Source organism: Drosophila grimshawi, unplaced genomic scaffold (assembly GCF_018153295.1).
Source record: "Drosophila grimshawi isolate 15287-2541.00 unplaced genomic scaffold, ASM1815329v1 contig_848, whole genome shotgun sequence".
Taxonomy (NCBI): Eukaryota; Metazoa; Arthropoda; class Insecta; order Diptera; family Drosophilidae; genus Drosophila; species Drosophila grimshawi.
The window spans coordinates 16,774,020-16,800,806 of NW_025063692.1; the positions used below are offsets into that span (position 1 = coordinate 16,774,020).

Below are 26,787 nucleotides of genomic sequence, written 5' to 3' on the forward strand. Positions count from 1 at the left end.
TAGAATTCTACACCAACTTTTGCTTTTTAAGCTGCACAAGATACACAACGCCACATTTAAATTGACTTTTTCTTTCGAGTTTGATTTATTATTTTAAATTTCAAGTTGTTTTTTTTTATTTTTATTTTTTTTTTAAATAATTGAATTTTAGTTTTGAACTTCAAGAGGAAAATTCATTTCGCTAAGTTTATCAATTTACAATTTAGTGATCAAAAACAACGTAATCCTTAATGTGTGTGTTTATGTTTTTAATTGGATTTCAAAAGTGTTTTAATTTTAATTTTATAAAGTAAATTATGAATATCTATGTATAAACTTTAATTGTAAGAAATTTGACAAAAAAAAAGAAGATAAAGATTTGAAAGCCCACCTGCCCTGCTGGGTGAGGGATTGTAAGTGGACGATTTTTCTAGCTGTAATCGAAATACGCCTTTTATTCATATTTAAAATTCATCATCATCTTGTTGTTGTTATTGGTTGTTGTTGCATAATGATTAAAAGTGATAAATTCCTAATAGTTCGATCTTGTACATGCTATTCAAAGTATTAATGTATGTATATCAATTATATAACTACGTATGTGGTTTTTTTTTTATTATTTTTTAATCTATTAGAATTTCTATTAAAGCTGATAAATGTACTTGATCATTTGTTGTTGTCAGTTTTTAAATTTATTTATGTTTTTTTTTTTTATTAATGTCATATAATTTGTTAGCTTTTAACAATTTCAATGTGAAATAAACTACAAAATGCACATCCATTCGATTTCTATATGTATACTTATAATCCATTCCCCCAACCCCCACCCCATACCCCTCTCTCAACAACCTGTCCTCAACACTGACTGTGTGTGTGTGTGTGAGTGTGTGTGTGTGAGTGTGTGTATCCTATCTGTGTCTGACAAAAATGCATGTAAATATGCTGTAAATAGTTGAGAAAAATGCGATTTTTATTTTTTAAATTGATTTTGAACTGCTTTACTGCAACTACGATTACGATTTAAATGTAATTTTTTACTTTTAAGTTGGTTTTTACCTTTTACTGGACAAATGACAATTGCAAAATGCCATAAAATGTATAAAGTTATAAGGTTTCTCTTCTCTTCTCTTTCTTTTAAAGCTACAAATACAATTAAATAGTTAATATTATACGTAAGGCAATTTCATTGTTAATTGATGAATGAACGAATCAAAGATACAAAAAAAAAAACGAAAAAAGAAAACAAATTCGAATACAAAGTGAAACACAATTCAAAAGCCTCTCATACACAATAGATAATCTAGTGTGAACCTAAGCTAATTTAACTTGCTACCAATTGCAATATAATTCTCTCTAAAAAATAGTCTAAACATATTTCATATGCTTCACTAGTATTTATTAATATTATTTGCTAAATTTCTTTTGGCTCAATTGTCTGTGTTTGTGTGTGTGTGTGTGTGGGTGTGTGAGTGAGTGTGTGTGCGCCCTATGACCCGCCCAATTAGCTGTTTGCTAAATGTGTGTTTGTTAAATAACAGTTAATAAAGCTTTGCCTCCAGGCAACTCCATTCGATGTCTCATTTTTCTCTAATATGCTTTTGGCTGTTCATTTATTTCTAGGTTAGAGCAATGTTTATTTGTTTTTAGTAATTTGTTTTTTGTTTTTTTTTTTCTGTTTGGCTTTGTGGTCTTGGCCTGGCTATTGTAGTTAGTACGACTTGTTGCCCAGCTGTTTGGCAGGAGTCACATTGGACTTGGACGCAATTAGACTAGTAGCGTCCATCATTCGTTTTTTGGGTTGTTTCACTACCTACAAATTGTATCAAAAAACTTAGCATAAGTTTTACATAATTCTTCTTCTTCTTCTTCTTCGTCTTCATTGTCGTTTGATCGTATTCGTTTTGATGGATTTTCGCTCAATGTATCTAAATATCAGTTAAAACAATTTGCAGACCATTCTCACATTGGCAGCAATTAAACGTTTGCAGTGGCAACGCACCACTTTTCGACTGCCAACTGTCGACTGTCGTCTCTCTCCTGGTGGCTGCAGTAACAAACTGCATTAACACATTGGAAACACTTTGAGATTGAACATTGATATATTTGAAAAGTTTACTTGCGTTTTGTTCAATTATTTCCCAGTAACTTTCTGCATTACAATGGAAACTGTGCTTTTTGCTATTTACTATTGACTACGGCAGACTAAGACAACCAGCAGTAAGTAGCCTAATGCATAGCAGTGGAAATGCACACTGAAATTGTTGTGATTTAGTGCCAGGACGGGAAAGCTTCAAGTTCTCTTGGTTGACTTATTGCTGCACAGTTACTGCTCTAGCGCCAAAGTAAAGCATCTCTCTCTCACTCTCTCTCATTCTCTCTCTCTCTCGCTCTCTCTCTTTCTCTTGAGAAATCTGAAAACTAAACTAACTCTTAACTGAATGAATATATATGTACGTAAAACAATGAAAGCTTTACGCTGGCAAATATCACACATCTGTTCGCAGATACGTATCTATCTAAACATGTGAAAGAAAAAGAGAGAGAGAGACAGAGAGAGAGAGAGAGAGAGAGACATAGTGTGTGTCGAGTAGCTGGGTTTCTAGCCAGCGACTATCTGGGATACGGAGTTGGTGCGTCTTCGTTTGGTGATTTGCTTCCACAGGCGGCGATTCAGTGAGGGCTTGTCCTGCGGGAGTTAAACATAATTAGCATCAAGTCAAACCATGCAACAACAGAAATAAGAAAGTTAATACAAAAAATCATCATCAGAATTTACGAAGTGCAAGTCGCCTTCATTCAAAACCCTGATGATGATTTTCGGTTGTGAAATTTGTAAACCAAGGCTGCAAACCGACTCGAATCGAACTGAACTCAATGAAACAGTTCTCAAATAAATAGCTGAATTTGAACAATACTTTTTTGATAAATATGATTGTGATTTAATTGGATTCTTTTCGAATTAGAAATAGAAATTAGATTTGCAGCCTTAGGTTTGCTGGCACTTACGTTGTCTTTGCGTGGCGACATTGGTGCCATGTCCGCATTATCCGGCCCCTGAGCTGACTGAGACTGTCTAAGCAGCTGCTGGCTGCTCGACGGTGGCAGCAACTGCAACTGCAACGGTTGCTGCTGCTGCTGCTGCTGCTGCTGTTGCTGAGAGTCGTTAGCGAATATGCTGTCAGAGTGGTTGGGATTGCTGTTGCTGCTGTTGCTGTTGCGGCGCTTGATAAAGTTAATGCTGCAGGTGGAGTGAAGAGGGGTGGGGTGGTTGGTGGGTGGTCGTGTGTATGGATCTCAGATGGAATTTGAAGATAGTAGTGCCACATGTGGCAAGGCACTTACAGGCGATTCGATTTGCCCGCTTCCGTTTCGAGGCACGCTTCAGTCATTGTTGTTGTCGTTGTCGTTGATGCTGTTGTTGTTGTTGTTGCTGTTGATGTTGATGTTGTTGTTGTTGCTGCCACTGCGTCCATCGAAATAGTACTCGTCGTCCTCGTCAGAGAGACTGCTGCTGCTGCTCGGCTCGTTGGCAAGAAACAGTCGCGTCTCGTTGCCATCGTCGTCGTCGTCTGGATCGTTGTCATTTGCGTTGTTGTTGTCGCGGATGTCGCCCTGACTTGATAGCCACTCCTCGATTGAGACATGCAGTATATCTTCTCGCGTCTCGCTAAGATTTCCAGATCGCCTAATTTGCTCGCGCCGTTGTTGCTGCTGCAGCTTGTGCTGTTGTCGGCGACGCTTTCGCTCCCGCCGCCTGCTCGACCCACATATGCAAAACTGTTCCATGTATTTGGATTTGGATGCGGGCGTTGTGGACCGACGACGGCACGAGCTGAACCACCGGCGTGCGGACTTCCGTGGCTGCTGCTGCTGTGACTCCTCTGTCCCCCGGACACATGACTGCCGGCTGTTGACAGGGCGGGACGTGGTCGCCGATTCACCGTCGGTGTATCCATCTTGGAGTTGCGTTGTTGAGAGTACGATATGACAGCCTCTCTTGGCTGCACCCGATTCGTGGCTGAACGACTCAATAAATCGCGACCCGTCAGTCGATGAAATGTGGAGAGGTCGTGCCTGCCAATGCGAAACAACAGTTAGTCCTCATTTCGCATATCGCACATTATATAGACAACCAATTAGCTGATCAATGAACACAATGAACAATTCAAATCTAAAGAGACAAGGAGCTACATCCTATATATTTGTTATGTTTTGACCGGGTACAGCTTGGTGGGTATCTTCTAGTCGGACACGCACCGGTACCAATATTGTCGTCAATCTAATCTTTTTGTTTTTGTTATATATATTTAAACATTGATCAACCTATTGTCTTCACTCTAATCTAATCAGAAATCATTTGATGAAACCATTTTATTTTCGCATCAGATCAGCTTTGAAATTATTTTCAAAAATCTTTTCAGATTTGAGATATTTGATGTGAAAGATGGGCTAAAGATTATTTGAAACTGAATAGTGGTTGTTGATATCAGACGTACCCCAGAATAGTTGTTAGATCTGGACCAGGCTCGTAGCAGATCAAGTCCTCGTCCCCGAGAATGTCGTGGTTGAGTGCCAGACGCATTTCCAGTCTTGGACTTAGACCGCAGCCAATGTGCGGCGCTGGGGCAGCGACCGACGAACGTGGACCGATTGCGTCCACTCCGGCTGCCGTTGCCGCTGCAGCTGGGCAGCTCTGTTTGCTGGTCGGGCGTATCGGCCTTGCTATCCTCGAGACTGTTGCTGATGAAGTGGTGGAGCCGGCCGGCGCTGCGGCACCCAGCAGGCAGGTCTCGATTATCGTTGACGATGGGCGTTTTGGGACGGGCACCGGTGCTGCAACCGCCAACGGCACCGCTGATCCCACTGACTGTGCAGAGATTCTGGTACTCACAGGCGTTGTCCTTGACCCGGTAACGGTTGTGGGCGAAGCGTTGACGGCGTCGACGACATCCGCCGAGTAGCCACTGTCAGCAGTAGCGCCAGATTTTCTTTGAGGTGGCTGCTGCAATCAAATTTCACAAAAGTCTCGTTTATTATTATATTTAAGATGAGCATTAAGCCGTTGATGGATTTAATGATTGTTAAATTTACCGTTTTGATTGCTGCAGCGCTTAGATTTGTCTGCGTGAGCAATAGACGACGAGGTGGCGGTGGTGGTGGTATAAATCTCGGTGGCTTGACGATGACTCTGGCGACGCTGTTGATAGTGCCGCTCCCGCTGCTGATTGTTGTAGTAGTCGATGAGGGAGCTCGACTCACCGTCGTCGCTGGTTCCTTGATTCTGCTGCTCAAAGTCGGCATCGCCGTACTCATCATCATCATCGTCGTCGTCGTCGTCATCGTCGTCGTTCTCGTCGTGCACATCGCGTATGTCGTTGATGTCGTTAATGTCGTCGTGGTCGTGATCAGTGTTGATGATGGTGCCGTGCGCAGAGACGGGCGCTGTTCGAGTAGATACTCGCAGGATGAGGCCACTAGCGGTGGCGCCACTATGGCGGTGGTGGGTAAAATCATTGTGGTGGTGGTCAACGGTCTCGGACCCAATGGTGGTGTGACCAAATTCGGTTGCAGACGCTCCTCGCTGGAGTGTGGCTCCGCATCCAAATCCATATCCATATCCATATCTAGATCCAGATCCATATCCATTTCCGGATCCTCCTGATACAGCTTGTTGTTGTTGTTGTTGTTGTTGCTGTTGTTGCTGTTCTTGCTGTTGGACGCTGCTGGGGCTGCCTCGTCGCTTGAACTTCCAGCCAAATCCTCTAGGTAGTGGCCATTTGTCGTTGCTTCCCCCTACCAATTGTTGGGAATAGAATTCAACTAATCAATTCTGGTTTTGATAAAGCATCCAGCTTGCAGTTGATGTGGTTTATGAGTGGTTCGTTTTCAATGGTTTGATTTGGTTTGGTTTGGTTTATTTTTATTTTTACTTTTTTCTTTTGTTTTTTGTTTTTTGTTGATTTTTGGAATTTTGGAGTCTCATTCGATTTGGATATCGATTTGGAATTGTTTGGGTATTTGATTGGTTCTGTTTTTTGGTTCATTCATTTGGATTGTCTATCGTTTTCAATCGCTTGTGGGTCTCTGTCCTGGCGTGTGATGTTTATGAGCTCGCAGTATTGCAGGTTTGGCTAAAGCTTCACTAATTTCACTACGACTTTCTATATATACACATATATATATATTGTATATTTTCAGTTTTATACACACGCATACATATACAATAAGTAAGGAATCAACATTATATATATATATAAAAATATCAAGAATAAATACAAGTGATTTTTGGTAAGTTTTAAGCAAAGTTTTCGACAAGCAAAGTTGTTGCAAAAATACAGTTTACACACATAGAGTGAAAAATTGAGATGTTTGATGTTTGATGTATGCAATGTGAGTTTGTGTGCGTGTGCGTGTGTGTGTGTGTGTGTGATTGATGATTGAGCGATTCATGATGTTCAAGATAGATGATGGATGGTGATGAGCAGTTGGAGCACATTTTGTTGTGATGATTATTATTATTATTATGTTGGTTGTTGTTGTTGTTGTTGCATATGGAAAAAAGACGAGAAAATAAAAGTCAATAATTGAGCAGATCAATCAAAGTAGCATTCGTTCGTTTGATTGTTTGATTGATTGCAATTGATTGCATGCAGCACACTGTGTGAGCAACATTTTAATATACACTTGCAGCATACATACAAAATAATGGCATAATAATAACAATGTTGATGGATTACGATTCAGAAGTTTTCGATTGAAAACCAACGGATTGCAGATGCTTTACAGTTTTTGAATATACTCAAAAGTTATTCCACATTCGGCGAATGTTTAGTTCAGAAAATTGAATAATAGAATTTTTGTAGGGCAGCTGCAAGAGTATTAAAGTGTCGGCTTTTGCCGAATACACAGCTTCAATATCATTGAAGGAGTACAGTGGCATACAGCTGCGGCATTGCCATGCGCCACAGTGCGGCCACTGTTGCCATGCGCCACAAAAACAAATACGTTGTGATATTTGAAACGATATTTGAAAAGAGTGCTTTAATCTGTTTGCTGATTCGGTTTGTAATTTTGTTTTTTTATTTGTATTTTTGTTTTTGTTTTTGTTTTTGATTTTGTTTTTGATTTTGATTTTGTATTGATTTGGTTCTAAATACGACCCACCTTTTTGATGTCATCGCTGTCCTGTTGGGTTTTCTCTTCGTCGCTTTCGGTCTCCTCCTCGAACAGGGGCTCAAGACGGCGTCTAAGCATTACAAGTTACGATATACGATTCGATATACGATATGAGATGCAATGAATTTTTTGTTGTTTTTTTTTTTTTTTTTTCGAATTTGTTTATAGTGATGGAATGATATAAATTTTGATTTGAGCGACATGTAGATAAATAATGTAGTATATAGCACAATACAGATGTAGTAAATACTCGTATATAATTATCTATGATTACACTCGACACTAAAAACTACAAAAGAGATGATGGGACTAATATAATTAATTTATAATTTTTTTTTTTTTAGTTTTTTGTTTTTTGTTTTTCATCAATGGTCTATACCATAAAGCTATCCCAGGATGATATTTATATATTTCGAATGTGTTGGCATCAAGTATACAAAAATGAATAACGAATTGAATTCAAATGGTTATCGAGTGGGTTTCAATGTGAATAGAGTTATAGAAAGAACGCAAGAAACACCTGTAAAAACTACACAAAAAATACCAAAACGTATAAATAAAAAGAAAAAAAATAACAAAAAGAAAAACATGTGAAAGAGGAGATATATTTATGTTCATCTATATATGTATGTACTTAATTACTTAATGAGAGAACTATAGATCAGCGTTATTTTGTTTATGTTTTTGTTTTTGTTTTTACATATATTTATTTGTATATATGTATGTAGTCTAACTAAGGCCACTAACAAATTTGCTAGTTAGATAAAAAAGATCTAGCTATATCTCTTTCTCTCTCTCGCTCGCTCTTTCTCTCTCTCTCTCTCTCTCTATGTTTCTATCTCTCTCTCATTTCTAAACATACCGTGGCAATAATCCTCGAATGGTGCTCGCCGTCATTGGCGGCGCCATCAGCAACTCATCCATCATTAGCTCCGTGTCGTCGTCATCGTTCAGCGAGGTGCTCGATTTGGTGGGTGACTGCATACAGATTACATAATTGAATATATTAAATATACATATATCTATCTATATAGAATAGCTGCAAACAAAAATGTAATGCTCTAGTCGAGAGAGCTCGACCAGCAGAAGACTTATGAAGAACAACGAATCCTGCTGCAATATTATGTCAAGGTATATTCCCATAAAATAGGAAAGCTGTAGCTTAAAGGATTTGGCTCTTTGATTGTTATCAATAATCGATTTACATGTTTTTGTTTTGCAGGCGGACAAAGTTATCGATAAAATGATATCAACTTGAAGTAAACTTATTTTTCAAATAGTGTCTAACTCTTATAGTCTTTCATACAGACGGACGGGCATGGTTAAGTCGAGTCGGCTGTTGATGCTGATTACGATTATATATATTTATATACTTGTATATACTTGATGCTTCTATTATTATACCCATAGACACTTACCGAATGCGTGTTCTCCGAGTTGATTAGCTGCATATCATCGTTGTCGCCGCCGCTGGTGGGCGTGCCCCAGACCTCCTCGCCACTGGTGGCACCCGAGGTGCAGTCATCTAACTGTTCATCCGTCTCGGAGGCGGTCTGATTGGCGGTTAGGTGCTGCTGCTCCTCATTGGCATTCCAGCGGCCCAAGTACTTGTCAATGAATGCACGCGACTCCTCGAAGAAGGACATTTTGTCGCTGACAAAGGCACCGGCACGATTCGTCCATGCACCGCTGGCTAGTATATCGCCATTGGTGAGATTGCTCCCAGCCGTGGAGCAGCCGGGCGCCAGTTCATTTAGATTATGCGCCAGCGCCTTGTCCGCCAATGCATCGTCCACATCGTCCACATCATCCACATCATCATCATCGTCGTCGTCATCGTCGCCATCGTTGTCGGCATCGTTATCGTTGAGGCCATTCTGTGTATACGTCTCGAGATCGTCGTCCACCTCGTCGGAGGGTAGCTTCTCCAGACTGGACATAGTGCCATAGCGACGCAGCGCATTGCTCATCGGCCGATAAGGTGGCTCCTCCTCCAAAGGCGACTCATCGCACGAATCCTCCGGTATGTTCTCAATGATTGCCTGCCTCGGCTGTTTCGTTGTTGTTGTCGATGTGGTTGCCGTTGTTGTTGTTGTTGTTGTTGCTTCTGTATTTGTTGTTGCACCTGCTATTGTTCCTGTACTCGTTTCTGTTCCAGCTCCAGCTCCAGTACCAGTTCCTGTGCCAGTACCATTGCCTGTGCTATGATCGAGAGCACCGCCACTGCTATTATCCCAGACATTTGTGCTGGTCTTGGTGAGGATTGCATCCGGTGTGGCTGGAACTACAGCAATCGTTGGCGCCGATGCCTTGTGTTCCATCTCGTGAGCAGCACCGCACAGTTGGGCAGCGGGCGCAAATTGTGCCAGTCCGATAAGCATCAAGGATAGCTGGTCATCCTCCTGGCGCTGCACAGCTGTTGCCATCTGCTTGGGCGACTCCAGCAGCTTGCATGTTTGCTGCTCCATTTTGTCCGGCGAGAGTTGGGACTGTGTGAAATCCTCGGGAGCACAGCGACAGTGACAGGCAGCGTATTTGGCTGGTGAGCCGGAAATAGAAGCCGAGCTCGAGCCGGACACGGTGTTGGTGGTGGCACGTAGCTCGGTGCTGCGCATAATGCGCGCCGTTTCCGTAATGGTCACAATGGCCTTGACCTGCTGATTGGCCCGTGGGCGCGCCGGCTCCTGGCTGAGATGGGCCACCATACGTGTGCGACGTGGCGGCGGCTGTGGCAGCACCTTGGGCGGGGACGCAGTAACGGATGCGGATACGGATGCAGATGCAGATGCAGATGCAGAGACGGAGGCGGATGTATGGGCGCCGTAGCAATGACCATTGGCCAGTGGCTGCGGATCTAGAACTCGTAGCTTTGTGTCGACGATGGCCACAATGGCGCTGCTGCTGCTGCTGCTGTTGGGCATGGCGCCGACGCTGTCATCGGTTGCCTCTGATTGCGACAGCGACAGTTCATCGGTGATTAGTTGGGCCACATCGCTTTCGGTGTCGCCCGTTTCTCGCCGACTACTGCTAGCGACTACCTTGGATGACAGCTCACCGGTGATGGTGCTGCTGGACATGCTAGTCACGCTGCCGGTGCCCCGTCCAGTGCCAGTGCCAGTGCCAGTACCAGTACCAGTACCAATGGCAGTGCCATCGCCTGGCCCATTGCTTGCTGCTCCATTTAGCTTGCAGCAACGATTCGGCGAAGATTGACTGTGCTGCACCTTGAGCGATGTGCACAGCAGCGACGAGGAACCGGCTGCACCACCAGCTGCCCCAACGATGCCACGTCCCCCGTTCGCCGCATTCTGCTGGCAATTCTTGTGGCAGTGACGGCACACGGCCAGCTTGTCGAGCACTATGGGACTCGAGCGCACGGTGATCTATCGGCGGCCAATCAAATATACAAAATACCAGCTCTAGCAATACCAACTAAATAAATACTACAATGGCTACAGTAGCTACAGTTTTGGGTGTGGTCCACGCTTTGTTCAATCGTCTTTGACTGAGTTACTTCGAAAAGCAATATGGTGAAGCGCATTGGTCTGGCTGAAAGCGATTAGCAACTGCATTTTCAGTGTTTCACTATATCTACGAGGTTGCACTTCAGTTAAATCAAATAGAATAGGTGCGAAGTGAATCAAGCTGACTAAATTAAAAATCACTATTCGTGTTCCTCAATTCCAGTGGAGTTTTCTAATTTTTCTGAATCTTTTTCAAAATGTTCAAACAGGCATTTGGATATTATCTACTTTTACAAAGCAATTCTGAAAAGACCACAAGAAATATGATATTTTTGGGTTTCGAATGAAAGCGGATTTACTTTGCGGAAATTGTTTTCAACAATTTAAATGAATATTTGAATATTTGAGACTCTTGTGTTTGTAGCTGCCACACCCAACTCTATTTAGATTTGCTTGTCTGTGGACTCACCTGGCTGTCCGATGTGGTGCTGTGGGATTGACTAATTTGGCTAGGCACCACCTCGACGTCCACCTCAGCTTCGGCCTCCGAGTATATGTCGGATATGGCGCTCATGCTGAGCTCCTCGACGCCGCTGAGTCGTTTGCCGCCAAAGTTTGGCTTGGCGGACAATGCGCCATTCTCTTTGGCCAGATTGAGCTCCTTGGTGCGCTTCTCCAGCTGCTGGCGCGTCCAATACGTGATTCGTTCGTCCTGCTCGCTATCGCTAAATATTAATTGCTCATCCTCGGCGCTCACATTCTCCTGGGAGCTGCGGGCAACGGCTGCCAGACGCGCCTGCTGCTGCTGCTTGTCCAGCTGGCCCTTCATCCAGTTCGCCAGATGCAGTGCACTCGACTTGGGTGTGCCCGTCTTGTTGAGTATGCGGCACTTCTCATCTATCAGCAGCTCGATCTGCTCCACGGCATGGCCATGGCCATGGCTTGTGCTGCGCGGCTGCAAGATTCGCCACCCCCACGGCTTTATTAGAATGTACAAATTTTGTATGTGTGTGAGAGAGTGTGTTCTTTTTTTTTATAGGTGACGCCACCTCATCACGCATTCCGCCCTGCCCCATCCACCCAACAGCCTTCCACCTTCCACCTACCAGCTACCATCCACAACCAAACCACACCTAGACCCACACACAGAGCTGCAGCTGCCCGACGTTGCTTGCAAATTAAAAGTTTGTGATGGGCTCAAATTGAATTGTTAACTTATTTCATTTTTTTTTGTTGCTTTTAGTTTTTAGTTGTTGTTAGGCATTGTCATAAAATTAATTTCTTTGCTCTTGTCTTTGGCATTTTGGATTCGTTTTTGGCTCTTTGACTTTTGGTATTATTTTCATTTTGCTTGTCTTTCGAGAAACAGAAACAATAAAAACGCGCGACATTATTATGACTTTTTTTTTTTTGTTTTGGCCATCTTTGATTAAAAACGCTTGCACTGTAAGAGGTTCACACTACGATAACGATAGCGATAACGATAACAAATTAAAGAAATGATGATTATAATGACAGAAGCGACAAAAGTTGTTTGCAATAGAACTTAAACATAAAATTGAGTCCATCACAATTTTTAATTTGTCAATTTTGGTTTTTTTCTATATATATAAATTAATTTTTTTTTTTTTTTTTTTTTTGGTTTTTCTGGTCAATAAATTTTGAACGCAGGATGAACCGGGACCGGGAAATTAATTTTTTATTATTTTTTTTTTTTATTTTTTTTTTTATATGTGGAACAGTTAGAACATTTTGGGCAACGTACAGAGTGGTACAAAGTGAGTGCTCGGTGGGTATTTTTTTTTTGTTTATTTGGTTGGAGAATTGGCATTTGTTTATATTTTATTTTGTTTTTTTTTTTGGTAGGAATTGAAATAAAAAGAACATCACAAGCGTTTTTAGTCAAAGAATCATTTGGTTTTTATTATTCATCGTTTCTCAACTCAACTCAACTCGACTCGACTCGAGTTAAGCAATCTTAACTCGTCTCAATCTAATATACGTATTTTTTTCACTTTTCTGGGAAGAATATATCAAAAAGGAAACAATAACAAAAACTCGTTTCAAGTTTCAAGTACATTCTAAATACATACATTGAGCGCCACTTGCCTCGCAATTATACATAGTATGTATGTAGATGTCTGTTTCGTGTGTATGTATATATAAATATATATGAGAGATTACATATTAGGTATATATAGCTTAATGCAAAGGGCAAATAAATCAACTACGGCTACGGCAACACAAATTTGCTCACTAGGGCGCCGCGCACACATGGCGTATACGTTATACATTATACATTATAATATGAAATACTAGAGAAAGAACGTTGGGAACTAGGTTCCTTTTAGCCAACTTTCTTATCTGTGTGTATTAAATCAAAATATGAAAGTATGTGTGTGCATGTTTTTCAAGCTTACATTAAATCATAGTCAAAATTTGTATAATGCAGTCTGATAGGACGACTCACCAAATGAGGTTGCACAGTGGTGCAAGCAATATGGAATTTAGCTCACAAATGATTTTTACTCATTTTGTTTTGTATATATGTATGCATATTTAGTATTTTAAATCCATCTAATATAATTAAATAACAAAGTACTATATTTTTAAATTACATTACATATTCAAATAGTTAGTAAAAATATTGTTTTATGAAAATATCACATTTGTTCGTATCAAATTAAGAACTTGGCTGTTTAGTAAAGTAATACTTCTAAATTGCTTAAGAATGTGAAAAACTATTCGAATAGAGTCCTCAAAAATAAATTAAAGTTAACAAAAAGTATTAAATACGTTATACATTCAAATATAGGGCATATTCCTAATTCTCATGACAATTAATCCCTTCTCTCAACTGTCAACTCATGACATTTTATCCCTTCCATTTTATTTTTTTTTTTTATAAATTTACGCATGTCATTTGCTACTTTTTAGTAGAAGGTAAGTACACGAAATTGAACGAAAAGTGCAACTCAGAACATGACTTGGCTCAAACTTGTAGTTTTACTTGGCTAACAGTGAACTACAAAGTACTTTGGCATGCAGTATGCAAATCCAAATTGAGAGCTTTTCCTTATTGCTCGCCATTGCGAGAGACTCAAATGATTGTGTGTGTGTGTGTGTGTGTGTGTCTGTGTGTGTGTGTGTGTGTGTGAGTGTGTGTGTCTGTGTGTGTGTGTGTGTGTGTGTGTGTGCGTGTGTGTGTGTGTTAGTTTAATTACGACTAGTTAAAAAGGCAACAAAGTGCTTGTCATAACCATAAATAATTGACATCGATATCTTAGCCAGAGACGCAAAGTTAGTGTATATAGTATATTGATGTATGTGTGTATGCATGTATGTATGCATGTATGTATGTATGCATGTATGTGTGTATGTGTGGTGTGTATATATGTGTCGAAACATAATTTAGTAATATAACAACAACAATAACATTAATAGTTTCATCTTTTGTTTTTGGTTTTGGTTTTTTTTTTTTTTAGTTTTTTTAGTTTCTTGTCAATTTGGCGCTTGGCTACAAAATGGAAGCATTATTTATAGGTTTTTTTTTCTTTTCTTAATTTTGCTTTTGCTTATTTTACTTCTTTTTTTTGTTGTTTTTTTTTTTTGATTCTTTTCAAGGGTGTTGGCAAAAACATTTTAATCGAATTAATATGACGATTATTACGAATAGGTAATAGCTAAATGTAAATACAAATATAAAACAAAGTTTTGTGTGTGTGTTTTTTTCTTTTTAGAATATCGTGTTTTGGGGAACTGCGCGTTTGTATATGTACATATGTATAGACATATGTATTAATATATATGTATAAATGTGTATATTTGACTATCTACTACTCTAGTAAATACTAGGCTAGAAATAACTATATGAGAATTGCTTTCATCTAGAAGGACACATAAATACATTACATTAGCGTAAATATCGTCTCTCAATTAACAAACATATTGATGTATACATCATATTTGATTTTTCGATTTTTCGTTTTTTTTTTGTTTGATATTTACACTCAATTGGCTGCGGATAATACGGGTAGACGAATACGAGAACGAGTACAATACAATATATAGAGATACGAGTATATACATAAATATATATTGATCGAAATCGTAATCGATAATGGGGCATTCGCTGCGCTGAATACACTCAAAAGAACACTCGATTTTTGTTAAATATATATATATGCATTTATATATATATACAATTTTTTTTTTGCTTGTAAATTGAGTGGTTTGATCAAAGAACTGGAAATGGAATGCGAATGCGAATGCGAATGAGCATACTCAAGCAGTGCCCATAAATACGAGTACTATCTAGTAATTAACCGTTAGACAATTCATAATTGATTATCAACAAATGTTGTACAATTTGATTATACAAAAGACTTGAATACCAATGCCAAGACAATTCAATAATTTCTTATCAACCTTACAGAGCGTCAAGAGTTGCAATAATGTTCGTCCGTTCGTTCGTCGTTCATTCATTCATAAGAAGCCAAAAGTCTGTACCTATATGTATATATACTATATAGTATGTATGTATGTATGTATGTATGTATGTAAGTAACTCCTGCATGGAATTTTAAATGTTAATATTCACTAATTTTGCTCAATTTTACAGTTACAGTTACAGTTACAGTTACAGTTACAGTTATCTTCCATTAAGGCATTCGTTAGATAGATCACACTCATTTGCTAAGGATCGTTGGTTGTTTTTTGTAATATATGTTGATGATTGAACGCAAGTTGTGAATGCCAATTTGACCCAAATCGGTGCCTCAATTTGTGTGAATCGCATGAGGCATTCTCTGTATTTTCTCTCCATATCTATATATAAAAGCTATGCGAAACTGAACGTGGAATCTAACACAATCTAGCAGCAAGGCAAAGCGAGCGATTGAGCAAATAGCAAATAGAGTAAGACAAGGACGAAGACCAGGGCAAAAAGGCAACGGATCAGCACCAGTTAGCTTCTTGAAGATATAGCGAGTTCGAGAGAGAGACAGAGAGACAGCGAGAGAGATAGAGAGTGAGAGTGGGAGAGAGAGAGAGGTTGAAAGGGAAGGGGACAGGTGAAGGTTAGTTTTTGTTTAGTTTAATATAGATTAGAGTTGGTTTTGGGGGGCTGTATCAGCATCAGTTTGAGTGGTGGTTGTCTAAGCTCATTATTGTTATTAATTCAAAATAGTGCTAGCTTTTCCGTATCGTTTAACCAAAAGTCAAATCACAGATCCAGCGAATCCGGCGGCGTCGGTCTAGTGGGCAGCATGCCAAATGGATCATCGACAACGACGCTATCATCATTATCATCGTCATCATCGTCATTATCGTCATCATCATCATCGTCATCATCGTCACTGTCATTGTGTTGGGCAGTTGTTTGGGCACTGGAGCCGGCACCGCCGACGCCATCGCCCAGAAAGATGCATTCCTCGACATCCGTGTCATAGCACGGATCGAGATTCACCTCATTCAGCTGCAGATCCAGCTCTAACAAATCCCATGAGCCACCGAATTCCGCTAACGGTATATTGGCGGCACGGCCAGAAGATGTTGTTGTTGTTGCTGTTGCTGTTGCTGTTGTTGCCGGCACAAAGTCATTGGAGAAGGCATCCGAGTTGCATATCTGCGAACTGGGCGATATATTCGGCGTGGGTGTTTCCGGTGTGGTCAGCGACACCTGCTGACCATGCGGATGGGCGGACTCATCGATAAACGAGCGACCCACCGAACTGAGACTGAACTCGAGCATCTTGCGGGCATGTGTCGGAGCTGTCGACATCGCTGCCGGCTCGCTGCTTGCCTCTGGTATCGCTGTAAGGCACTTGCTGCTGGCGGTGGGCAAAGATTGCACCGAATTTTGTGTCTGTGTCTGTGTCTGCGTCTGTGTCTGTGTCTGTGTCGAGATCTGCGTTTGGGTCTGAGCTGTGTGCTGAGTTGTCAGGCTAACGATGCTGCTGCTCAAACAGGAGCTGTTGGTGTTATAGCGTCGCAGCAACGAGCTATCACCGACACCACCCCCGCCAGCAGCACCAGCACCACCAACCCCATTGGGCATGGATCCACCACCGCAGCTGCCCGACTGTCGGGCGGGTGAAGTGGTGCGCGATGGCAGCGATGCCGAACATATCTGAGCCGTTTGGGTGCTGGCCGTAATTCGAGCATGGACATGGGTATGGACATGGGCATGGGCGTGACTGCGGGCAGAGGCTGGGGAGGGGCCGGTGTGGGGCGTCGGGACCAGTGCACTGGCCAAACGCTGCAGATTCTCATAGGAATCGGCGCTATCCAGACGCTTGCTGCGAAAGAGACGCACCTGCTGTTTCTGCTGTTTCAAGTTGATGCTGTCCAGCGATGGCAGCTTCATTGAGCCCATCGATGCGGAGGTCATCCCAATGTCACTCAGCGGCACCAGCGTGTTCAGCACATCCGGCGAGTCCAGCGGACTGGACAATGGTGTTGACCCCAAGGCGGCATTCACCAAAAATCTGCAACGAAACAACGTAAAAAGTTTCAAAACGAATCCATAAAGTGTTCCAAAACAGTTTCCCCCTAAAAGCTGACTTAATGCACATAGATCAAGTTAGTAGTTAACAGTGGAATCTCACTTTTTTTGGTTATCCATTGAAAAAGTTCATTCAAAAATATTCTAAACATGTTAAATATTGTGAAGATTTCGATTTTCTATAATTTTTTTAATTCTTCATTATATATTTTGTATTAACTACTCCTATTATAATATGATATAACTCTTTAGTTTCTTTTGTTTTCGGTTTATAGATCTACTCGTTAAGGATCGTGGGATTTTGTAAAAAGTGCCTAGCAAATCTGAATGAAACTGAAATGTGCCAATTGATTTTTGTGAGTGATTTGAAGGATGGCTCATATTGAGGGGATTCAGTGGGGTTTTTAAGGGTGATTTTGCTGATGCGATTTATTTTGGGAAGGCAGTTTTCTTAAGTTTGACTCACATTTGACGCTGCAACAGATTCTGCCAGACGGCCTTTAGCTCCAGTGATGGGGCGCGCAGGATCAGACTTTTTCGCCTCGCGCCACGCCTGGGCGTGCGCGTTAAGTCCGGAGCACAATAACCCGTCGGGCTTTCAGCCAGTCGACCATTGGGATCCACAGTGAGACGAAACTCGGTAGCTGTCGAATGGTTTATAGATTAATGATTGGAAATACGCGTTTCAGATTGAACTCACTCTTCTTGCGCATGTGAAAACAGGAATCGACCACATTGGCAATGGGTATGGGCTCCTCGGTGATGAACAGCACCCGATCCCGACTGACCTTGGCAAACACAATGATGTCGCTGAAGAGCAGCGTCCAATATGGTTTAATTGACCGACCCTCGACCCGGGACAGATCACCGCCGAATATCCATTGGCGGCCCTGGACGGCCAACGTGAACGGTTTGCATTTGGTGAAGACCATCCGGGATTCGAGATCCTGCAGAGTCAACAGTGGACGACCCTCGCCCAGTGGCTCCATCAGGCCGCTGCTGACGGTTATCTCGCGATAGGCAGCCTGCAGCTCACCGATCACAGTGCTAAAGTTCTTGTGCTCCTCCGTATCGACGTGACAGTTGCTTGCGAGCAGCTGCATCAGCTTGAGAATTTCACGGAAATGCTGTAGCGGTCGGTGTATGAACATGGTGAGATCGGGTCGCTTCCGTGGCACAGCCGGCTCTGTGATAAACGCTATGAACTCGGAGCCCGCCTGCCGTGACTTATTGACCAGTACGCAATCGGCCCGCTTGATGCCATTGCAATATTTCTTGTAGGCCGCACATATCGCCGTCGTCTTGGACAGATAGACGCGTGAGGCGAAGTTCATGTGCGGCTCCTGATCCTGCGGATCGTTGCTGCACAGCTGCTCCAGTATGTCCTCGGCAATGCGCAGCAGCTCATCGATGTTCTGGAACAGAGTGCGATGATCATTCGGCGATATCAGATCCTTCCGATCCGACAGAGGCTGCACAAAACGCTGCACCCCAAAATGTAGAGCAGCCGTAAAGTTCTGCTCCCGACTGATGAGCTGCAGCAGAAAGCGACGCCGATTATCCGTTATGGGCACAATCGACTGCCGATCAATGTGGGGCGGGGGAGAGAGAGAGAGAGAGAAAGAGAGAGAGAGAGAGAGATGGAGAGGGGCTTGTTAGCTTAAATGAACGAACTGCATGCCGAGCATTTGTTATGCAAACTATGCCCAATATTTAGCAATCTTTTGGAATATCTGTTTGAGTTCAGTTGTGACAAATTAGGATTTTGAAAGCATTTGAAAGTTGTATAAAATTAAATGCAAATAGGCCACTTCTCTCATTGCTACAACCAGCTCATTCTTCTATATAGATACGATCTAAAGCAAACTGAGTTTTCGAGAAATTACCTAATTTATATATATCCTTGTAGAGTGTATTATATTTGTGTTGTGAAGCTTGGAAGTCTGCCCCCATTTTTGCATGCATTCTTTTATTTAGTTTTTACTGCCAGATTTGTAAAGCCATCGTTTTGCAAATTGGTAAATAATAATCTTGTGGAATCCACCTGCCTCTTACAATATATCTACACAGTTTCAAAATTATTCAATTCGCTGACTGTCCGGAAACGGAAAACTTTAACTAGTTTAATTCTGATCTGCAAGGGTATATAATTTTCTTTCTTGTTTTTTGTATTTGCCCGAAACTAAAAGAGAGACAGAGACAGAGAGAGAGAGAGAGGGAGCGAGCGAGAAAGTCTTCGAAACCCCCAAAACTATGCTGTGCAAAACATGAAAAAGAAATGAAAAATCCAATTAAAATGGCGCTAGAGTGAATGCAAACAAGTTGTGGGAGTTGATTACACTCGTCTGGACAAAGGCACTCTAAGCATCCGCCAGATTCCAGCTTCCAGCATTCCGAACTCCCCTTTGACCCTTTCTTCTAAATATGACCAACCAAAAGCGAAGCAAAACAAAGCCAAATACAAAAGAAATAAAAAAATTCAATGTAAAAATCACATAAAACCGAAAAAATTTTTATTGTTAAGCGAAAGGCGTGAACTTATTTGTGTGTGTGTGTGTGTGTGTGTATTGGGGGAAGCAGGCTTAAAAAAATGGGCAGCAAAATATGAGTATATAAATATAACCACATGACAAAAACTTAAACGTTAAAACTTAACAATAATGCGCTTAAAATATGTACAAAGTGTAAAAGAAAAAAAAAAAAAATTGTTTTTATGCTTTAAAATAATGACAAATTCAATAAAAGCTTAACTAAAAATTAGGTGCATGGCTGAGGTTGGGATTAGTGGTTAGGGGTAAGGGGTTAGGGGTTAGGGGTTAGACAATGACGCCCTTGCCTACCTCCTTGCTGAACGTAACCTGAGGCAGATGCAGTCGCCGCTTGGCCGCCTCAATGGATGAGTTGGTGCCGGAGCAGGCGGTCGCCGGTCTGGACATCGTGCTGCCCAATAGCTGTGGACGCTGGACGCTAATTCCCGTACGCTGAACCATCACACGGTCCGGACCACTGCTCGTTGTCTGCTCCTCGCTGAGTAGTCCACACAGCTGTTGCTGCTGCTGCTGCTGCTGTTGACGCTGTGGCTGAGATTGCTGCGACTGGATGTGGATTGGTGTCTGCTGGGACTGCTGCTGCTGCTGGTGATTGTTCGTGCTGGTGCTGATGGTGCTGATGGCATTGACTGTTGCCGTCGTGATGGTGGGATGCGTGCCGGCGATGCTGGCGCCCGCGCCTGACCTTCTGAATATCTCCAACGTCAAGGACGAGCCCTGCGATCGTATCAAATTCAGAACATCAGCCTCGGGCATCGTGACCACATTGTGCTTGTCCACAAAGATGACATAGTCGCCCGGCAATATGCCGCATCGATCCGCTGACAGGCCACCCTCGACTTTTTCCACTCGCGGCGGATGCGTCCACACAATGGAGAAACCAAATCCGCGCTCCTCCGTTCTAGTCAAACGTTTCGTCATCGTGAACGGCGTCCGACCCGTCGGCTGGCGTTGGACCAGTGTTGAGCAGCGGCGCGTATTGCTGCCATTCATATGATTTGCATTGCTGGCATTGGCATTGGAAGCATTGGACGCACTGCCGCCGCCTGGAAAGCCAGTGATATTGCCAGTGCCGATGCCTGTGCCATTGCCAGTGGTGCTATTCGCATTCCCATCAGCGGGCGGATCAAGTTCGAGGAAACGCAAAAAGAGATTCTCATCGGCATCGCGCTGATGCAGCGCCTTCTTGCTGAGCACCATCGGCTGATGATGTGACAGCTGCTGCTGCTGCTGCTGTTGCAGCTGTACTTGTATATCATCCTTGCCAACGACTGTCATGCTATCAATGCTGATGCTGATGACATCATCACTCATAGCAGTAGCACCAGCACTAGCACTACCAACAGCAGCAGCAGCGGCGGCGGCGGCGGCATTTGGTTTCATTGGTGCCGCCATCGTTGACATATTCGATATAACGGCCACTGCTGTGGGTCTAACTAAGCCGGATTGCGATTTCTTCTCGGGCTCCAGCTCCTGCACCTGCACCTGCTCCTGCTCCTTATCCTGCTCCTTCTGCTCCTGCTGCTGCTGCTGCTGCTCCTCCTCCTCCTCCTGCCCGAGATGTCGACGGTGGCTGGCGGTGCTTGTGAATGTAACGTTGGCTGTTGGTTGGGCGGCGTGCGATTTGATGCGGCAGCTATGAAGGCATCCCTGCGAGTGCAACTTGTACGATCCCGTTGCGCAATGGCTCTGCTGCACTAAAGCGCTCAATGGAAATGTGAGGCAGCCCAGGAACTCACTGCTTCTGTAAACGATGAAACACCAAATAAATCTCAATCAGTGAACAGCAAAAAAAAAAACAAGAAAACACAAACTAAATTATAAAAGCTATACTTGATAGCCAGTTGATAACTCCAGACCCAGTTAACGTCACCCAACGAAAGGTGGAGGTAATTGGTTGATTTCTCATTATTAGATAATAGCTAACAAATGGAATTGTATTACACCAACATTAAAAATACCAATTAGGAAGGCGCCAGCAAAACGAAAGGGTTTCGAAAAATACCCACCCCCATCCGATAATGCTGGTGGCGGAAATGACTTGCACTATTATCCTGAGCAAAGAAAAACATTTCCACAGAGAAAAACATTTCCACAACCAGCCAGCTGGGAAACTAAATCCAAATTGATTCTAAAGAAAGCTAAAGGAATTCTCAGCACTCTTGCAATTCGTGATAGAATTGGGGCCAATGGTGAAGCTTAAGGTTTGCCAGTGTTATATGTACGAATAGATCTAACAGATAGCAGTACACATAGACACACAGACACACACACACACACACACACACGCAAAATAGTTGGCATTTATAGCCGAACGGCAGCCGACCTTTTTAGGGCAGTTTCCAATTTGCTTTCAGGTCTTCAAGCACCCAACAATTCAAACAAACCCTGTACAACTTTTATGACTGGACTAGCCTTTAAAAAAATAAAAATAAAAAAAATGAAACATGTAAGCCAGCTCTAGTCGAGAGCGCTCGACTAGTTGATACCCTGACAATGCTCTGTTTATAAGTATGTATGATATGATAAATATGAAAATCGACTTTCCTCAAGTGTTTTCTTTGCCGATGATCAGAATCATTAGAAAGTTAAATCTATAAAATTGCCGACTTTTTTGGTCTTGACGGAAACGGGGAATATTATAGATAAAATAAAGTAATATTGATTTACATCAGGAATATATATGAATTTGCTGAGTTTAGAGATGCTTTCGCCTGCACAACTTTATTATACCCAATTTAGCCACTTTTAATCGGTTCAGTGTATAAAAAAAGTAGAAAGTAGAAAGATAAACAATTCAACGCTGTCGAACACTGTAGAAATGTGTTGCATATGACCAAGGCGACACAAGGAGTTTTGGGGTTCGGGTCAAGCCGCGAATTTTTGATTGCTTGAATGTGTGTGGTTTGATAGGATCAATTTTGGACGCTTTTGCGTCACGTTGCACTGACATTTTGTTTACTATTTATATGCACCACCACTGTGCACCCACTCACACCCACCACCCAACTAATTCCACACGTTTGCTCGTAACACTTCCGCCGACCTTATCCCCCCCTCCCACCCACCTCCCCCGTTCCCAGCACTCGCTGCCCAGCCACAGAGCAGCTGCGGTACGTGACATAAATCAATTAGCGGGCCGTCACAGCTGTCCCTGGCCTGGCATTCCCACAGATCCACAGCTACGCAACTCAAGCCCCGGAAATGCGCCTTGGCCCTCAGTTTATCTACTTTTTTTTGTTGTATTTTTTACTGTTTTTGTTTTTTAAATTTTTTTTTTTTTTTTTGTTTTTTTTTTTTTGCTCTGTCTCTGAAGTTTTGCCCGCGCAAGTATTTGGGTCAGTTTTATTGATTTTCATTTGCTGCTTGCTGCAGCAGCAGCAGCGCTTAAGTTTTGCGATTGCAATCACAATTGTCAGACAGACAGTTGGGGGGATAGGCCAGGCAGAAGGGGAGAGAGCGAAGCGTTTTTTGGGTGGCAAACGAGCACGCACCCCCGCAAATGGGGCCAGTGCATTAAAAATGTAGAAGGCTGCAAAGAAACTGTTGCCACCTGACGAGTAAACTACCAAAAAGGCTTGACTGGTTGGGCAACCCTTGCCACATGCCTCAAAAAAGCGGCCAATGAATTATTTAGCAAAAACTGTCGTTTAGCAAATTTGCTTAAAATGTTTAACGAGGCATTTGGAAATGGGCAGCAACAAAAATACTAACAAATGCTTATCATTATGCATGCATGCACAAATGTGAGCTGTGCATATATATATATATATATGTGTGTGTGTGTGTGTGTGTGTGTGTGTGTAAGATGTCCCAGGTGTGCATTTAGTTTAGTTGCCTTTAAACAATTATAATGGGAATTTTATAGCATTTGACCTGTGGCCATTGCATAATGAAGCGCGCTTATCGATTTGACATAAACGATAAAGCGGAATGAATAGCGGATGTGACGGACTGACGGAATGACTGTATGACGGAATGACAGAATGACGGAATGTATGAGACGGCTGAGTGTGTGAGACGGTGAAAATGCGTGCGTTGGGCGCCAGTTGTCATGTCCTTGAATTTCAATTAATTTGGCCACTGTGCGCGTTGAAAACGACATTCACACGCAAACAACCGCACACACACACACACACACACACACAGCACGCACACACACACACACAGCACGCACACACACATGCAAATACGGCTGCCTACAATTAATAAGCAGCATGCCTGAAATTATGCTACACTCAAATGGAAACGAGCTGAAATACTGGCACGCACACACAAACAGTTATATAATTTGGCGTTGCATACTTTTTGGCTGGCCAACATAATGAAACGAATTTCAAAATTGGAAATAAACACACACATGTAACACAATTGCTGCTGCTGCTGCTGCTGCTGCTGCTGCAAAACAACAAACAAAAAAAAAACAATGTATATACATAACGTATATATACATATATACACATATATATACATACATACATATATATATACATACATACATATATATATACATATATAAGTAGGTAGATTTAAATGTAGCTTGAGTAAAAATTATATTTTTCTTTTTTGTTTTATATATTTAGGCACACACACTTTTTCGCATTTGTTGTTGTTGTTGTTGCTGGTGTCGTTGGTGTTTTTGGTTAGCTGCTAACACGCCGTTGTCGTTTTTTATATTTAATTGGCCGCAGCGTTGCCAGCCTGCGCCGAATTTTGCGTCTGCGTCGCGCGAGCTAAACACTCGAACTGAGCGCACTGTGCTGCCAACCAGCAGCGAACCCGATGTCCAAAAACGAAACCAAAATCCAAAATCACACTGAGCAAAGCCAAAGCCAAAGGCAAACGCAAAATGCAAAACCCAAATAACTGGAGCCCAGGCAAAAATGTTACAGTTGGCTGGAAAGCGGCCTAGAGACGGTGGCCAAAACGGTTAACAGCGCATGCGCTGGATGTGCGTGTGTGTGTGTGTGTGTGTGTGTGTGTGTAATTGTGGAAGTCACAGCAGGGAAAGGCAGCAACAACAACATCCAACGCAGACCAACCACCCCTGGCACCCCCCCTTGCACCCACTAAAGGGGCACTGCATTTGTTGTTGATGTGCAGCAAATGCACAATGGCAAAGTGTGCTACAGGAAAACGTTACAATTAGACTGAGAGACTGGAGCGCAAATCAAGGCAAGCCAAGGCAATGCAAGGACTTTGCCTTAGCCTTTTGGCTGGCAAGCGACGCAGTCCCACTATGTGTGTGCCCTGTCAATTGGGGGTGAATGACACGCACTTTGCTGCAGAGCAGACAGCTTATGTTATGTTGATGATGTTGTACATGGTTAAATTGGATGACTGCTATTGACCTTACTCGTACTCACTTTAAATGACGATCCCGATGCCAAACGGCCAGCTGCAGTTGCATCGGCTGCGGCGACTGCGACGTGGACAGCATAACATCCTGGAGATGGTAGCTAAAGCGCTCATCAAAATACGGACGACTCGAATGGCGATGGACGGCGGTCCGCTGGAAGCGACTCGAACTGTTGCTGCCTGCGCCGCTGCCACTGCTGCTGTTGTTGCTGCTGCTGTTGGTAGTTGTGGTGCTGATGGTGCTGCTGGTGCTGCTGTTGATGGTTGCCAGGGCCACCTTGACGTACGCATTGATGCTGCCCGTGCCGTGTGTGCGCTGCAGATCGCGACAGCGTATAACTGCAATAAATAAATATAAATAGATTTTTCAGTTGCAGCGATTTCTTTTGCAGCAAGATCGAGCGGCATTCACCAAAAAGAGTGAATGCCGCTCGGCACTTTGAGTGGGCATCTCTGGAACTCACCATGTACATTTAATTGTTGCTGTTGTGCATCGTAGCCGATGCTCAAATCAATGCTGCCCCTTGCATGTGGATGTGGATGTGGCTGATGCTCGCCATTGCTTGCGCAAGCTGAGGCAAAGGCTGAGGAGGTGGCGGAGGCGGAGGAGGAGGAGGAGGAGGCACAGGATGCCATGGAGCCGCGTTTGGCAAAGTGCTCGTCATCCTCCAGATCGCTGGATGCGGAACTCGAGGAGAAGCTGAGGCAACGCTTAATGCTGGGTATATGCTCCAAGCTGGGTGGTCTGTTTGCCAATTGCCCCAACTTCTGACTGGCCACTTGGCCCTGACTGTCGTTGCGTCTGTGCTGCTGTTTGCTGCTCTTCTGCTGATTCTTGCGCCGCACCACACGCTGCCGCTTCAGGTGTGTGGGTGTGCGCACCTCCATCTCATGGACGCTGCTCTCGCTCCACTCCCCATCCGCCAGCGTTGACGCTGATGTTACCGCTTGATGCTTGCAACGGACCTCTTTGCGCGCCGACTCAATGATCGCGTCCAGCATGCGATCCAATGTGGTATCACCCATTCGCGACGATGACAATTGTGAATCCTCCAGACTGACTGCTGCTGTTGCTGTAGCTGCTGCTGCTGCTGCTTGTGCCTGTCCAGGAATGCGGGGCAGGCAGCGCAGCGCTGCCAGTTGAGGCGTCGCTTGACGTGGTCCGCTGCCCTCACTGAAGCTGCGACGCTGCGGACTCTTGCCATGCACATTGCTCAGGTCCTGCAGGGCAATCAGGCTGCTGTTGCCAAACGGGCTGCTCGTGAAGTGCACACCAAAGTTCTCCTTGTTGGCATCGTCGCCGGGCATTGCCTTATTGCGCCGACGGCCGCGCGTCTCCTCGACGCCATTACTTGAGCTCGAGTGCCGTTGCATCCGTGTCATTGTGGGCATGACCTTGCCCAGCTGCGCATAAGCATAATAGTAACAAATAAGAGGCAATTGCATCAAATTGCATTCCGCAACAACAACAAAAATCAACAACAAATATAAATAGTTTTGAAAAAAACAATCTAGAATGCCTCGGCTAAGAGATACCCTGCACCCAAGTCCTCACTTATCATTTTCAATGGATTGTTGTAACCGATTGGATTGTACTTAACCTAAGCACCTATTCAGTCTGATCCATCTAAAAGTGCATTTGGATAGCCAACATGAGAATATTTAATTATAAAGCGATTTGTTGTGGATTTTGCTAACAAACTAACTACCCCTAACTATATGCCTACTCTCAGCTGTTATAACTAAATCAATTTCC

At 43.0% G+C, this 26,787-nt stretch overlaps 1 protein-coding gene across 1 annotated transcript; it reads right to left on the bottom strand.

Moving 5' to 3' along the window:
- Window positions 1–812: 812 nt before the first annotated feature.
- LOC6564662 (pneumococcal serine-rich repeat protein) lies at window positions 813–26,423 on the bottom strand. The gene is made up of 19 exons (XM_032738142.1): window positions 25,496–26,423; window positions 25,040–25,370; window positions 24,952–24,970; window positions 24,265–24,320; window positions 20,304–21,417; window positions 19,965–20,246; window positions 17,825–18,704; window positions 17,591–17,768; window positions 16,936–17,107; window positions 11,089–11,574; window positions 8,574–10,538; window positions 8,018–8,133; window positions 7,676–7,684; window positions 7,144–7,225; window positions 5,071–5,772; window positions 4,476–4,981; window positions 3,322–4,053; window positions 2,986–3,217; window positions 813–2,665 (listed from the first exon to the last, which is right to left on the bottom strand). Exons 1-19 carry the CDS (start codon window positions 26,421–26,423, stop codon window positions 2,579–2,581), a joined length of 8,877 nt encoding a protein of 2,958 aa, XP_032594033.1. The 3' UTR covers window positions 813–2,578.
- Between the last annotated feature and the right edge of the window lie 364 nt (window positions 26,424–26,787).

Coding starts and splice junctions, on each gene's coding strand:
- LOC6564662 (XM_032738142.1), bottom strand. CDS start 26,423: ATGCCCACAATGACACGGATGCAACGGCACTCGAGCTCAAGTAATGGC. Junction 17,769..17,824: donor TTTTCACATGCGCAAGAAGA/GTGAGTTCAATC, acceptor ACCATTCGACAG/CTACCGAGTTTCGTCTCACT. Junction 10,539..11,088: donor GCACCACATCGGACAGCCAG/GTGAGTCCACAG, acceptor GGCCGCCGATAG/ATCACCGTGCGCTCGAGTCC.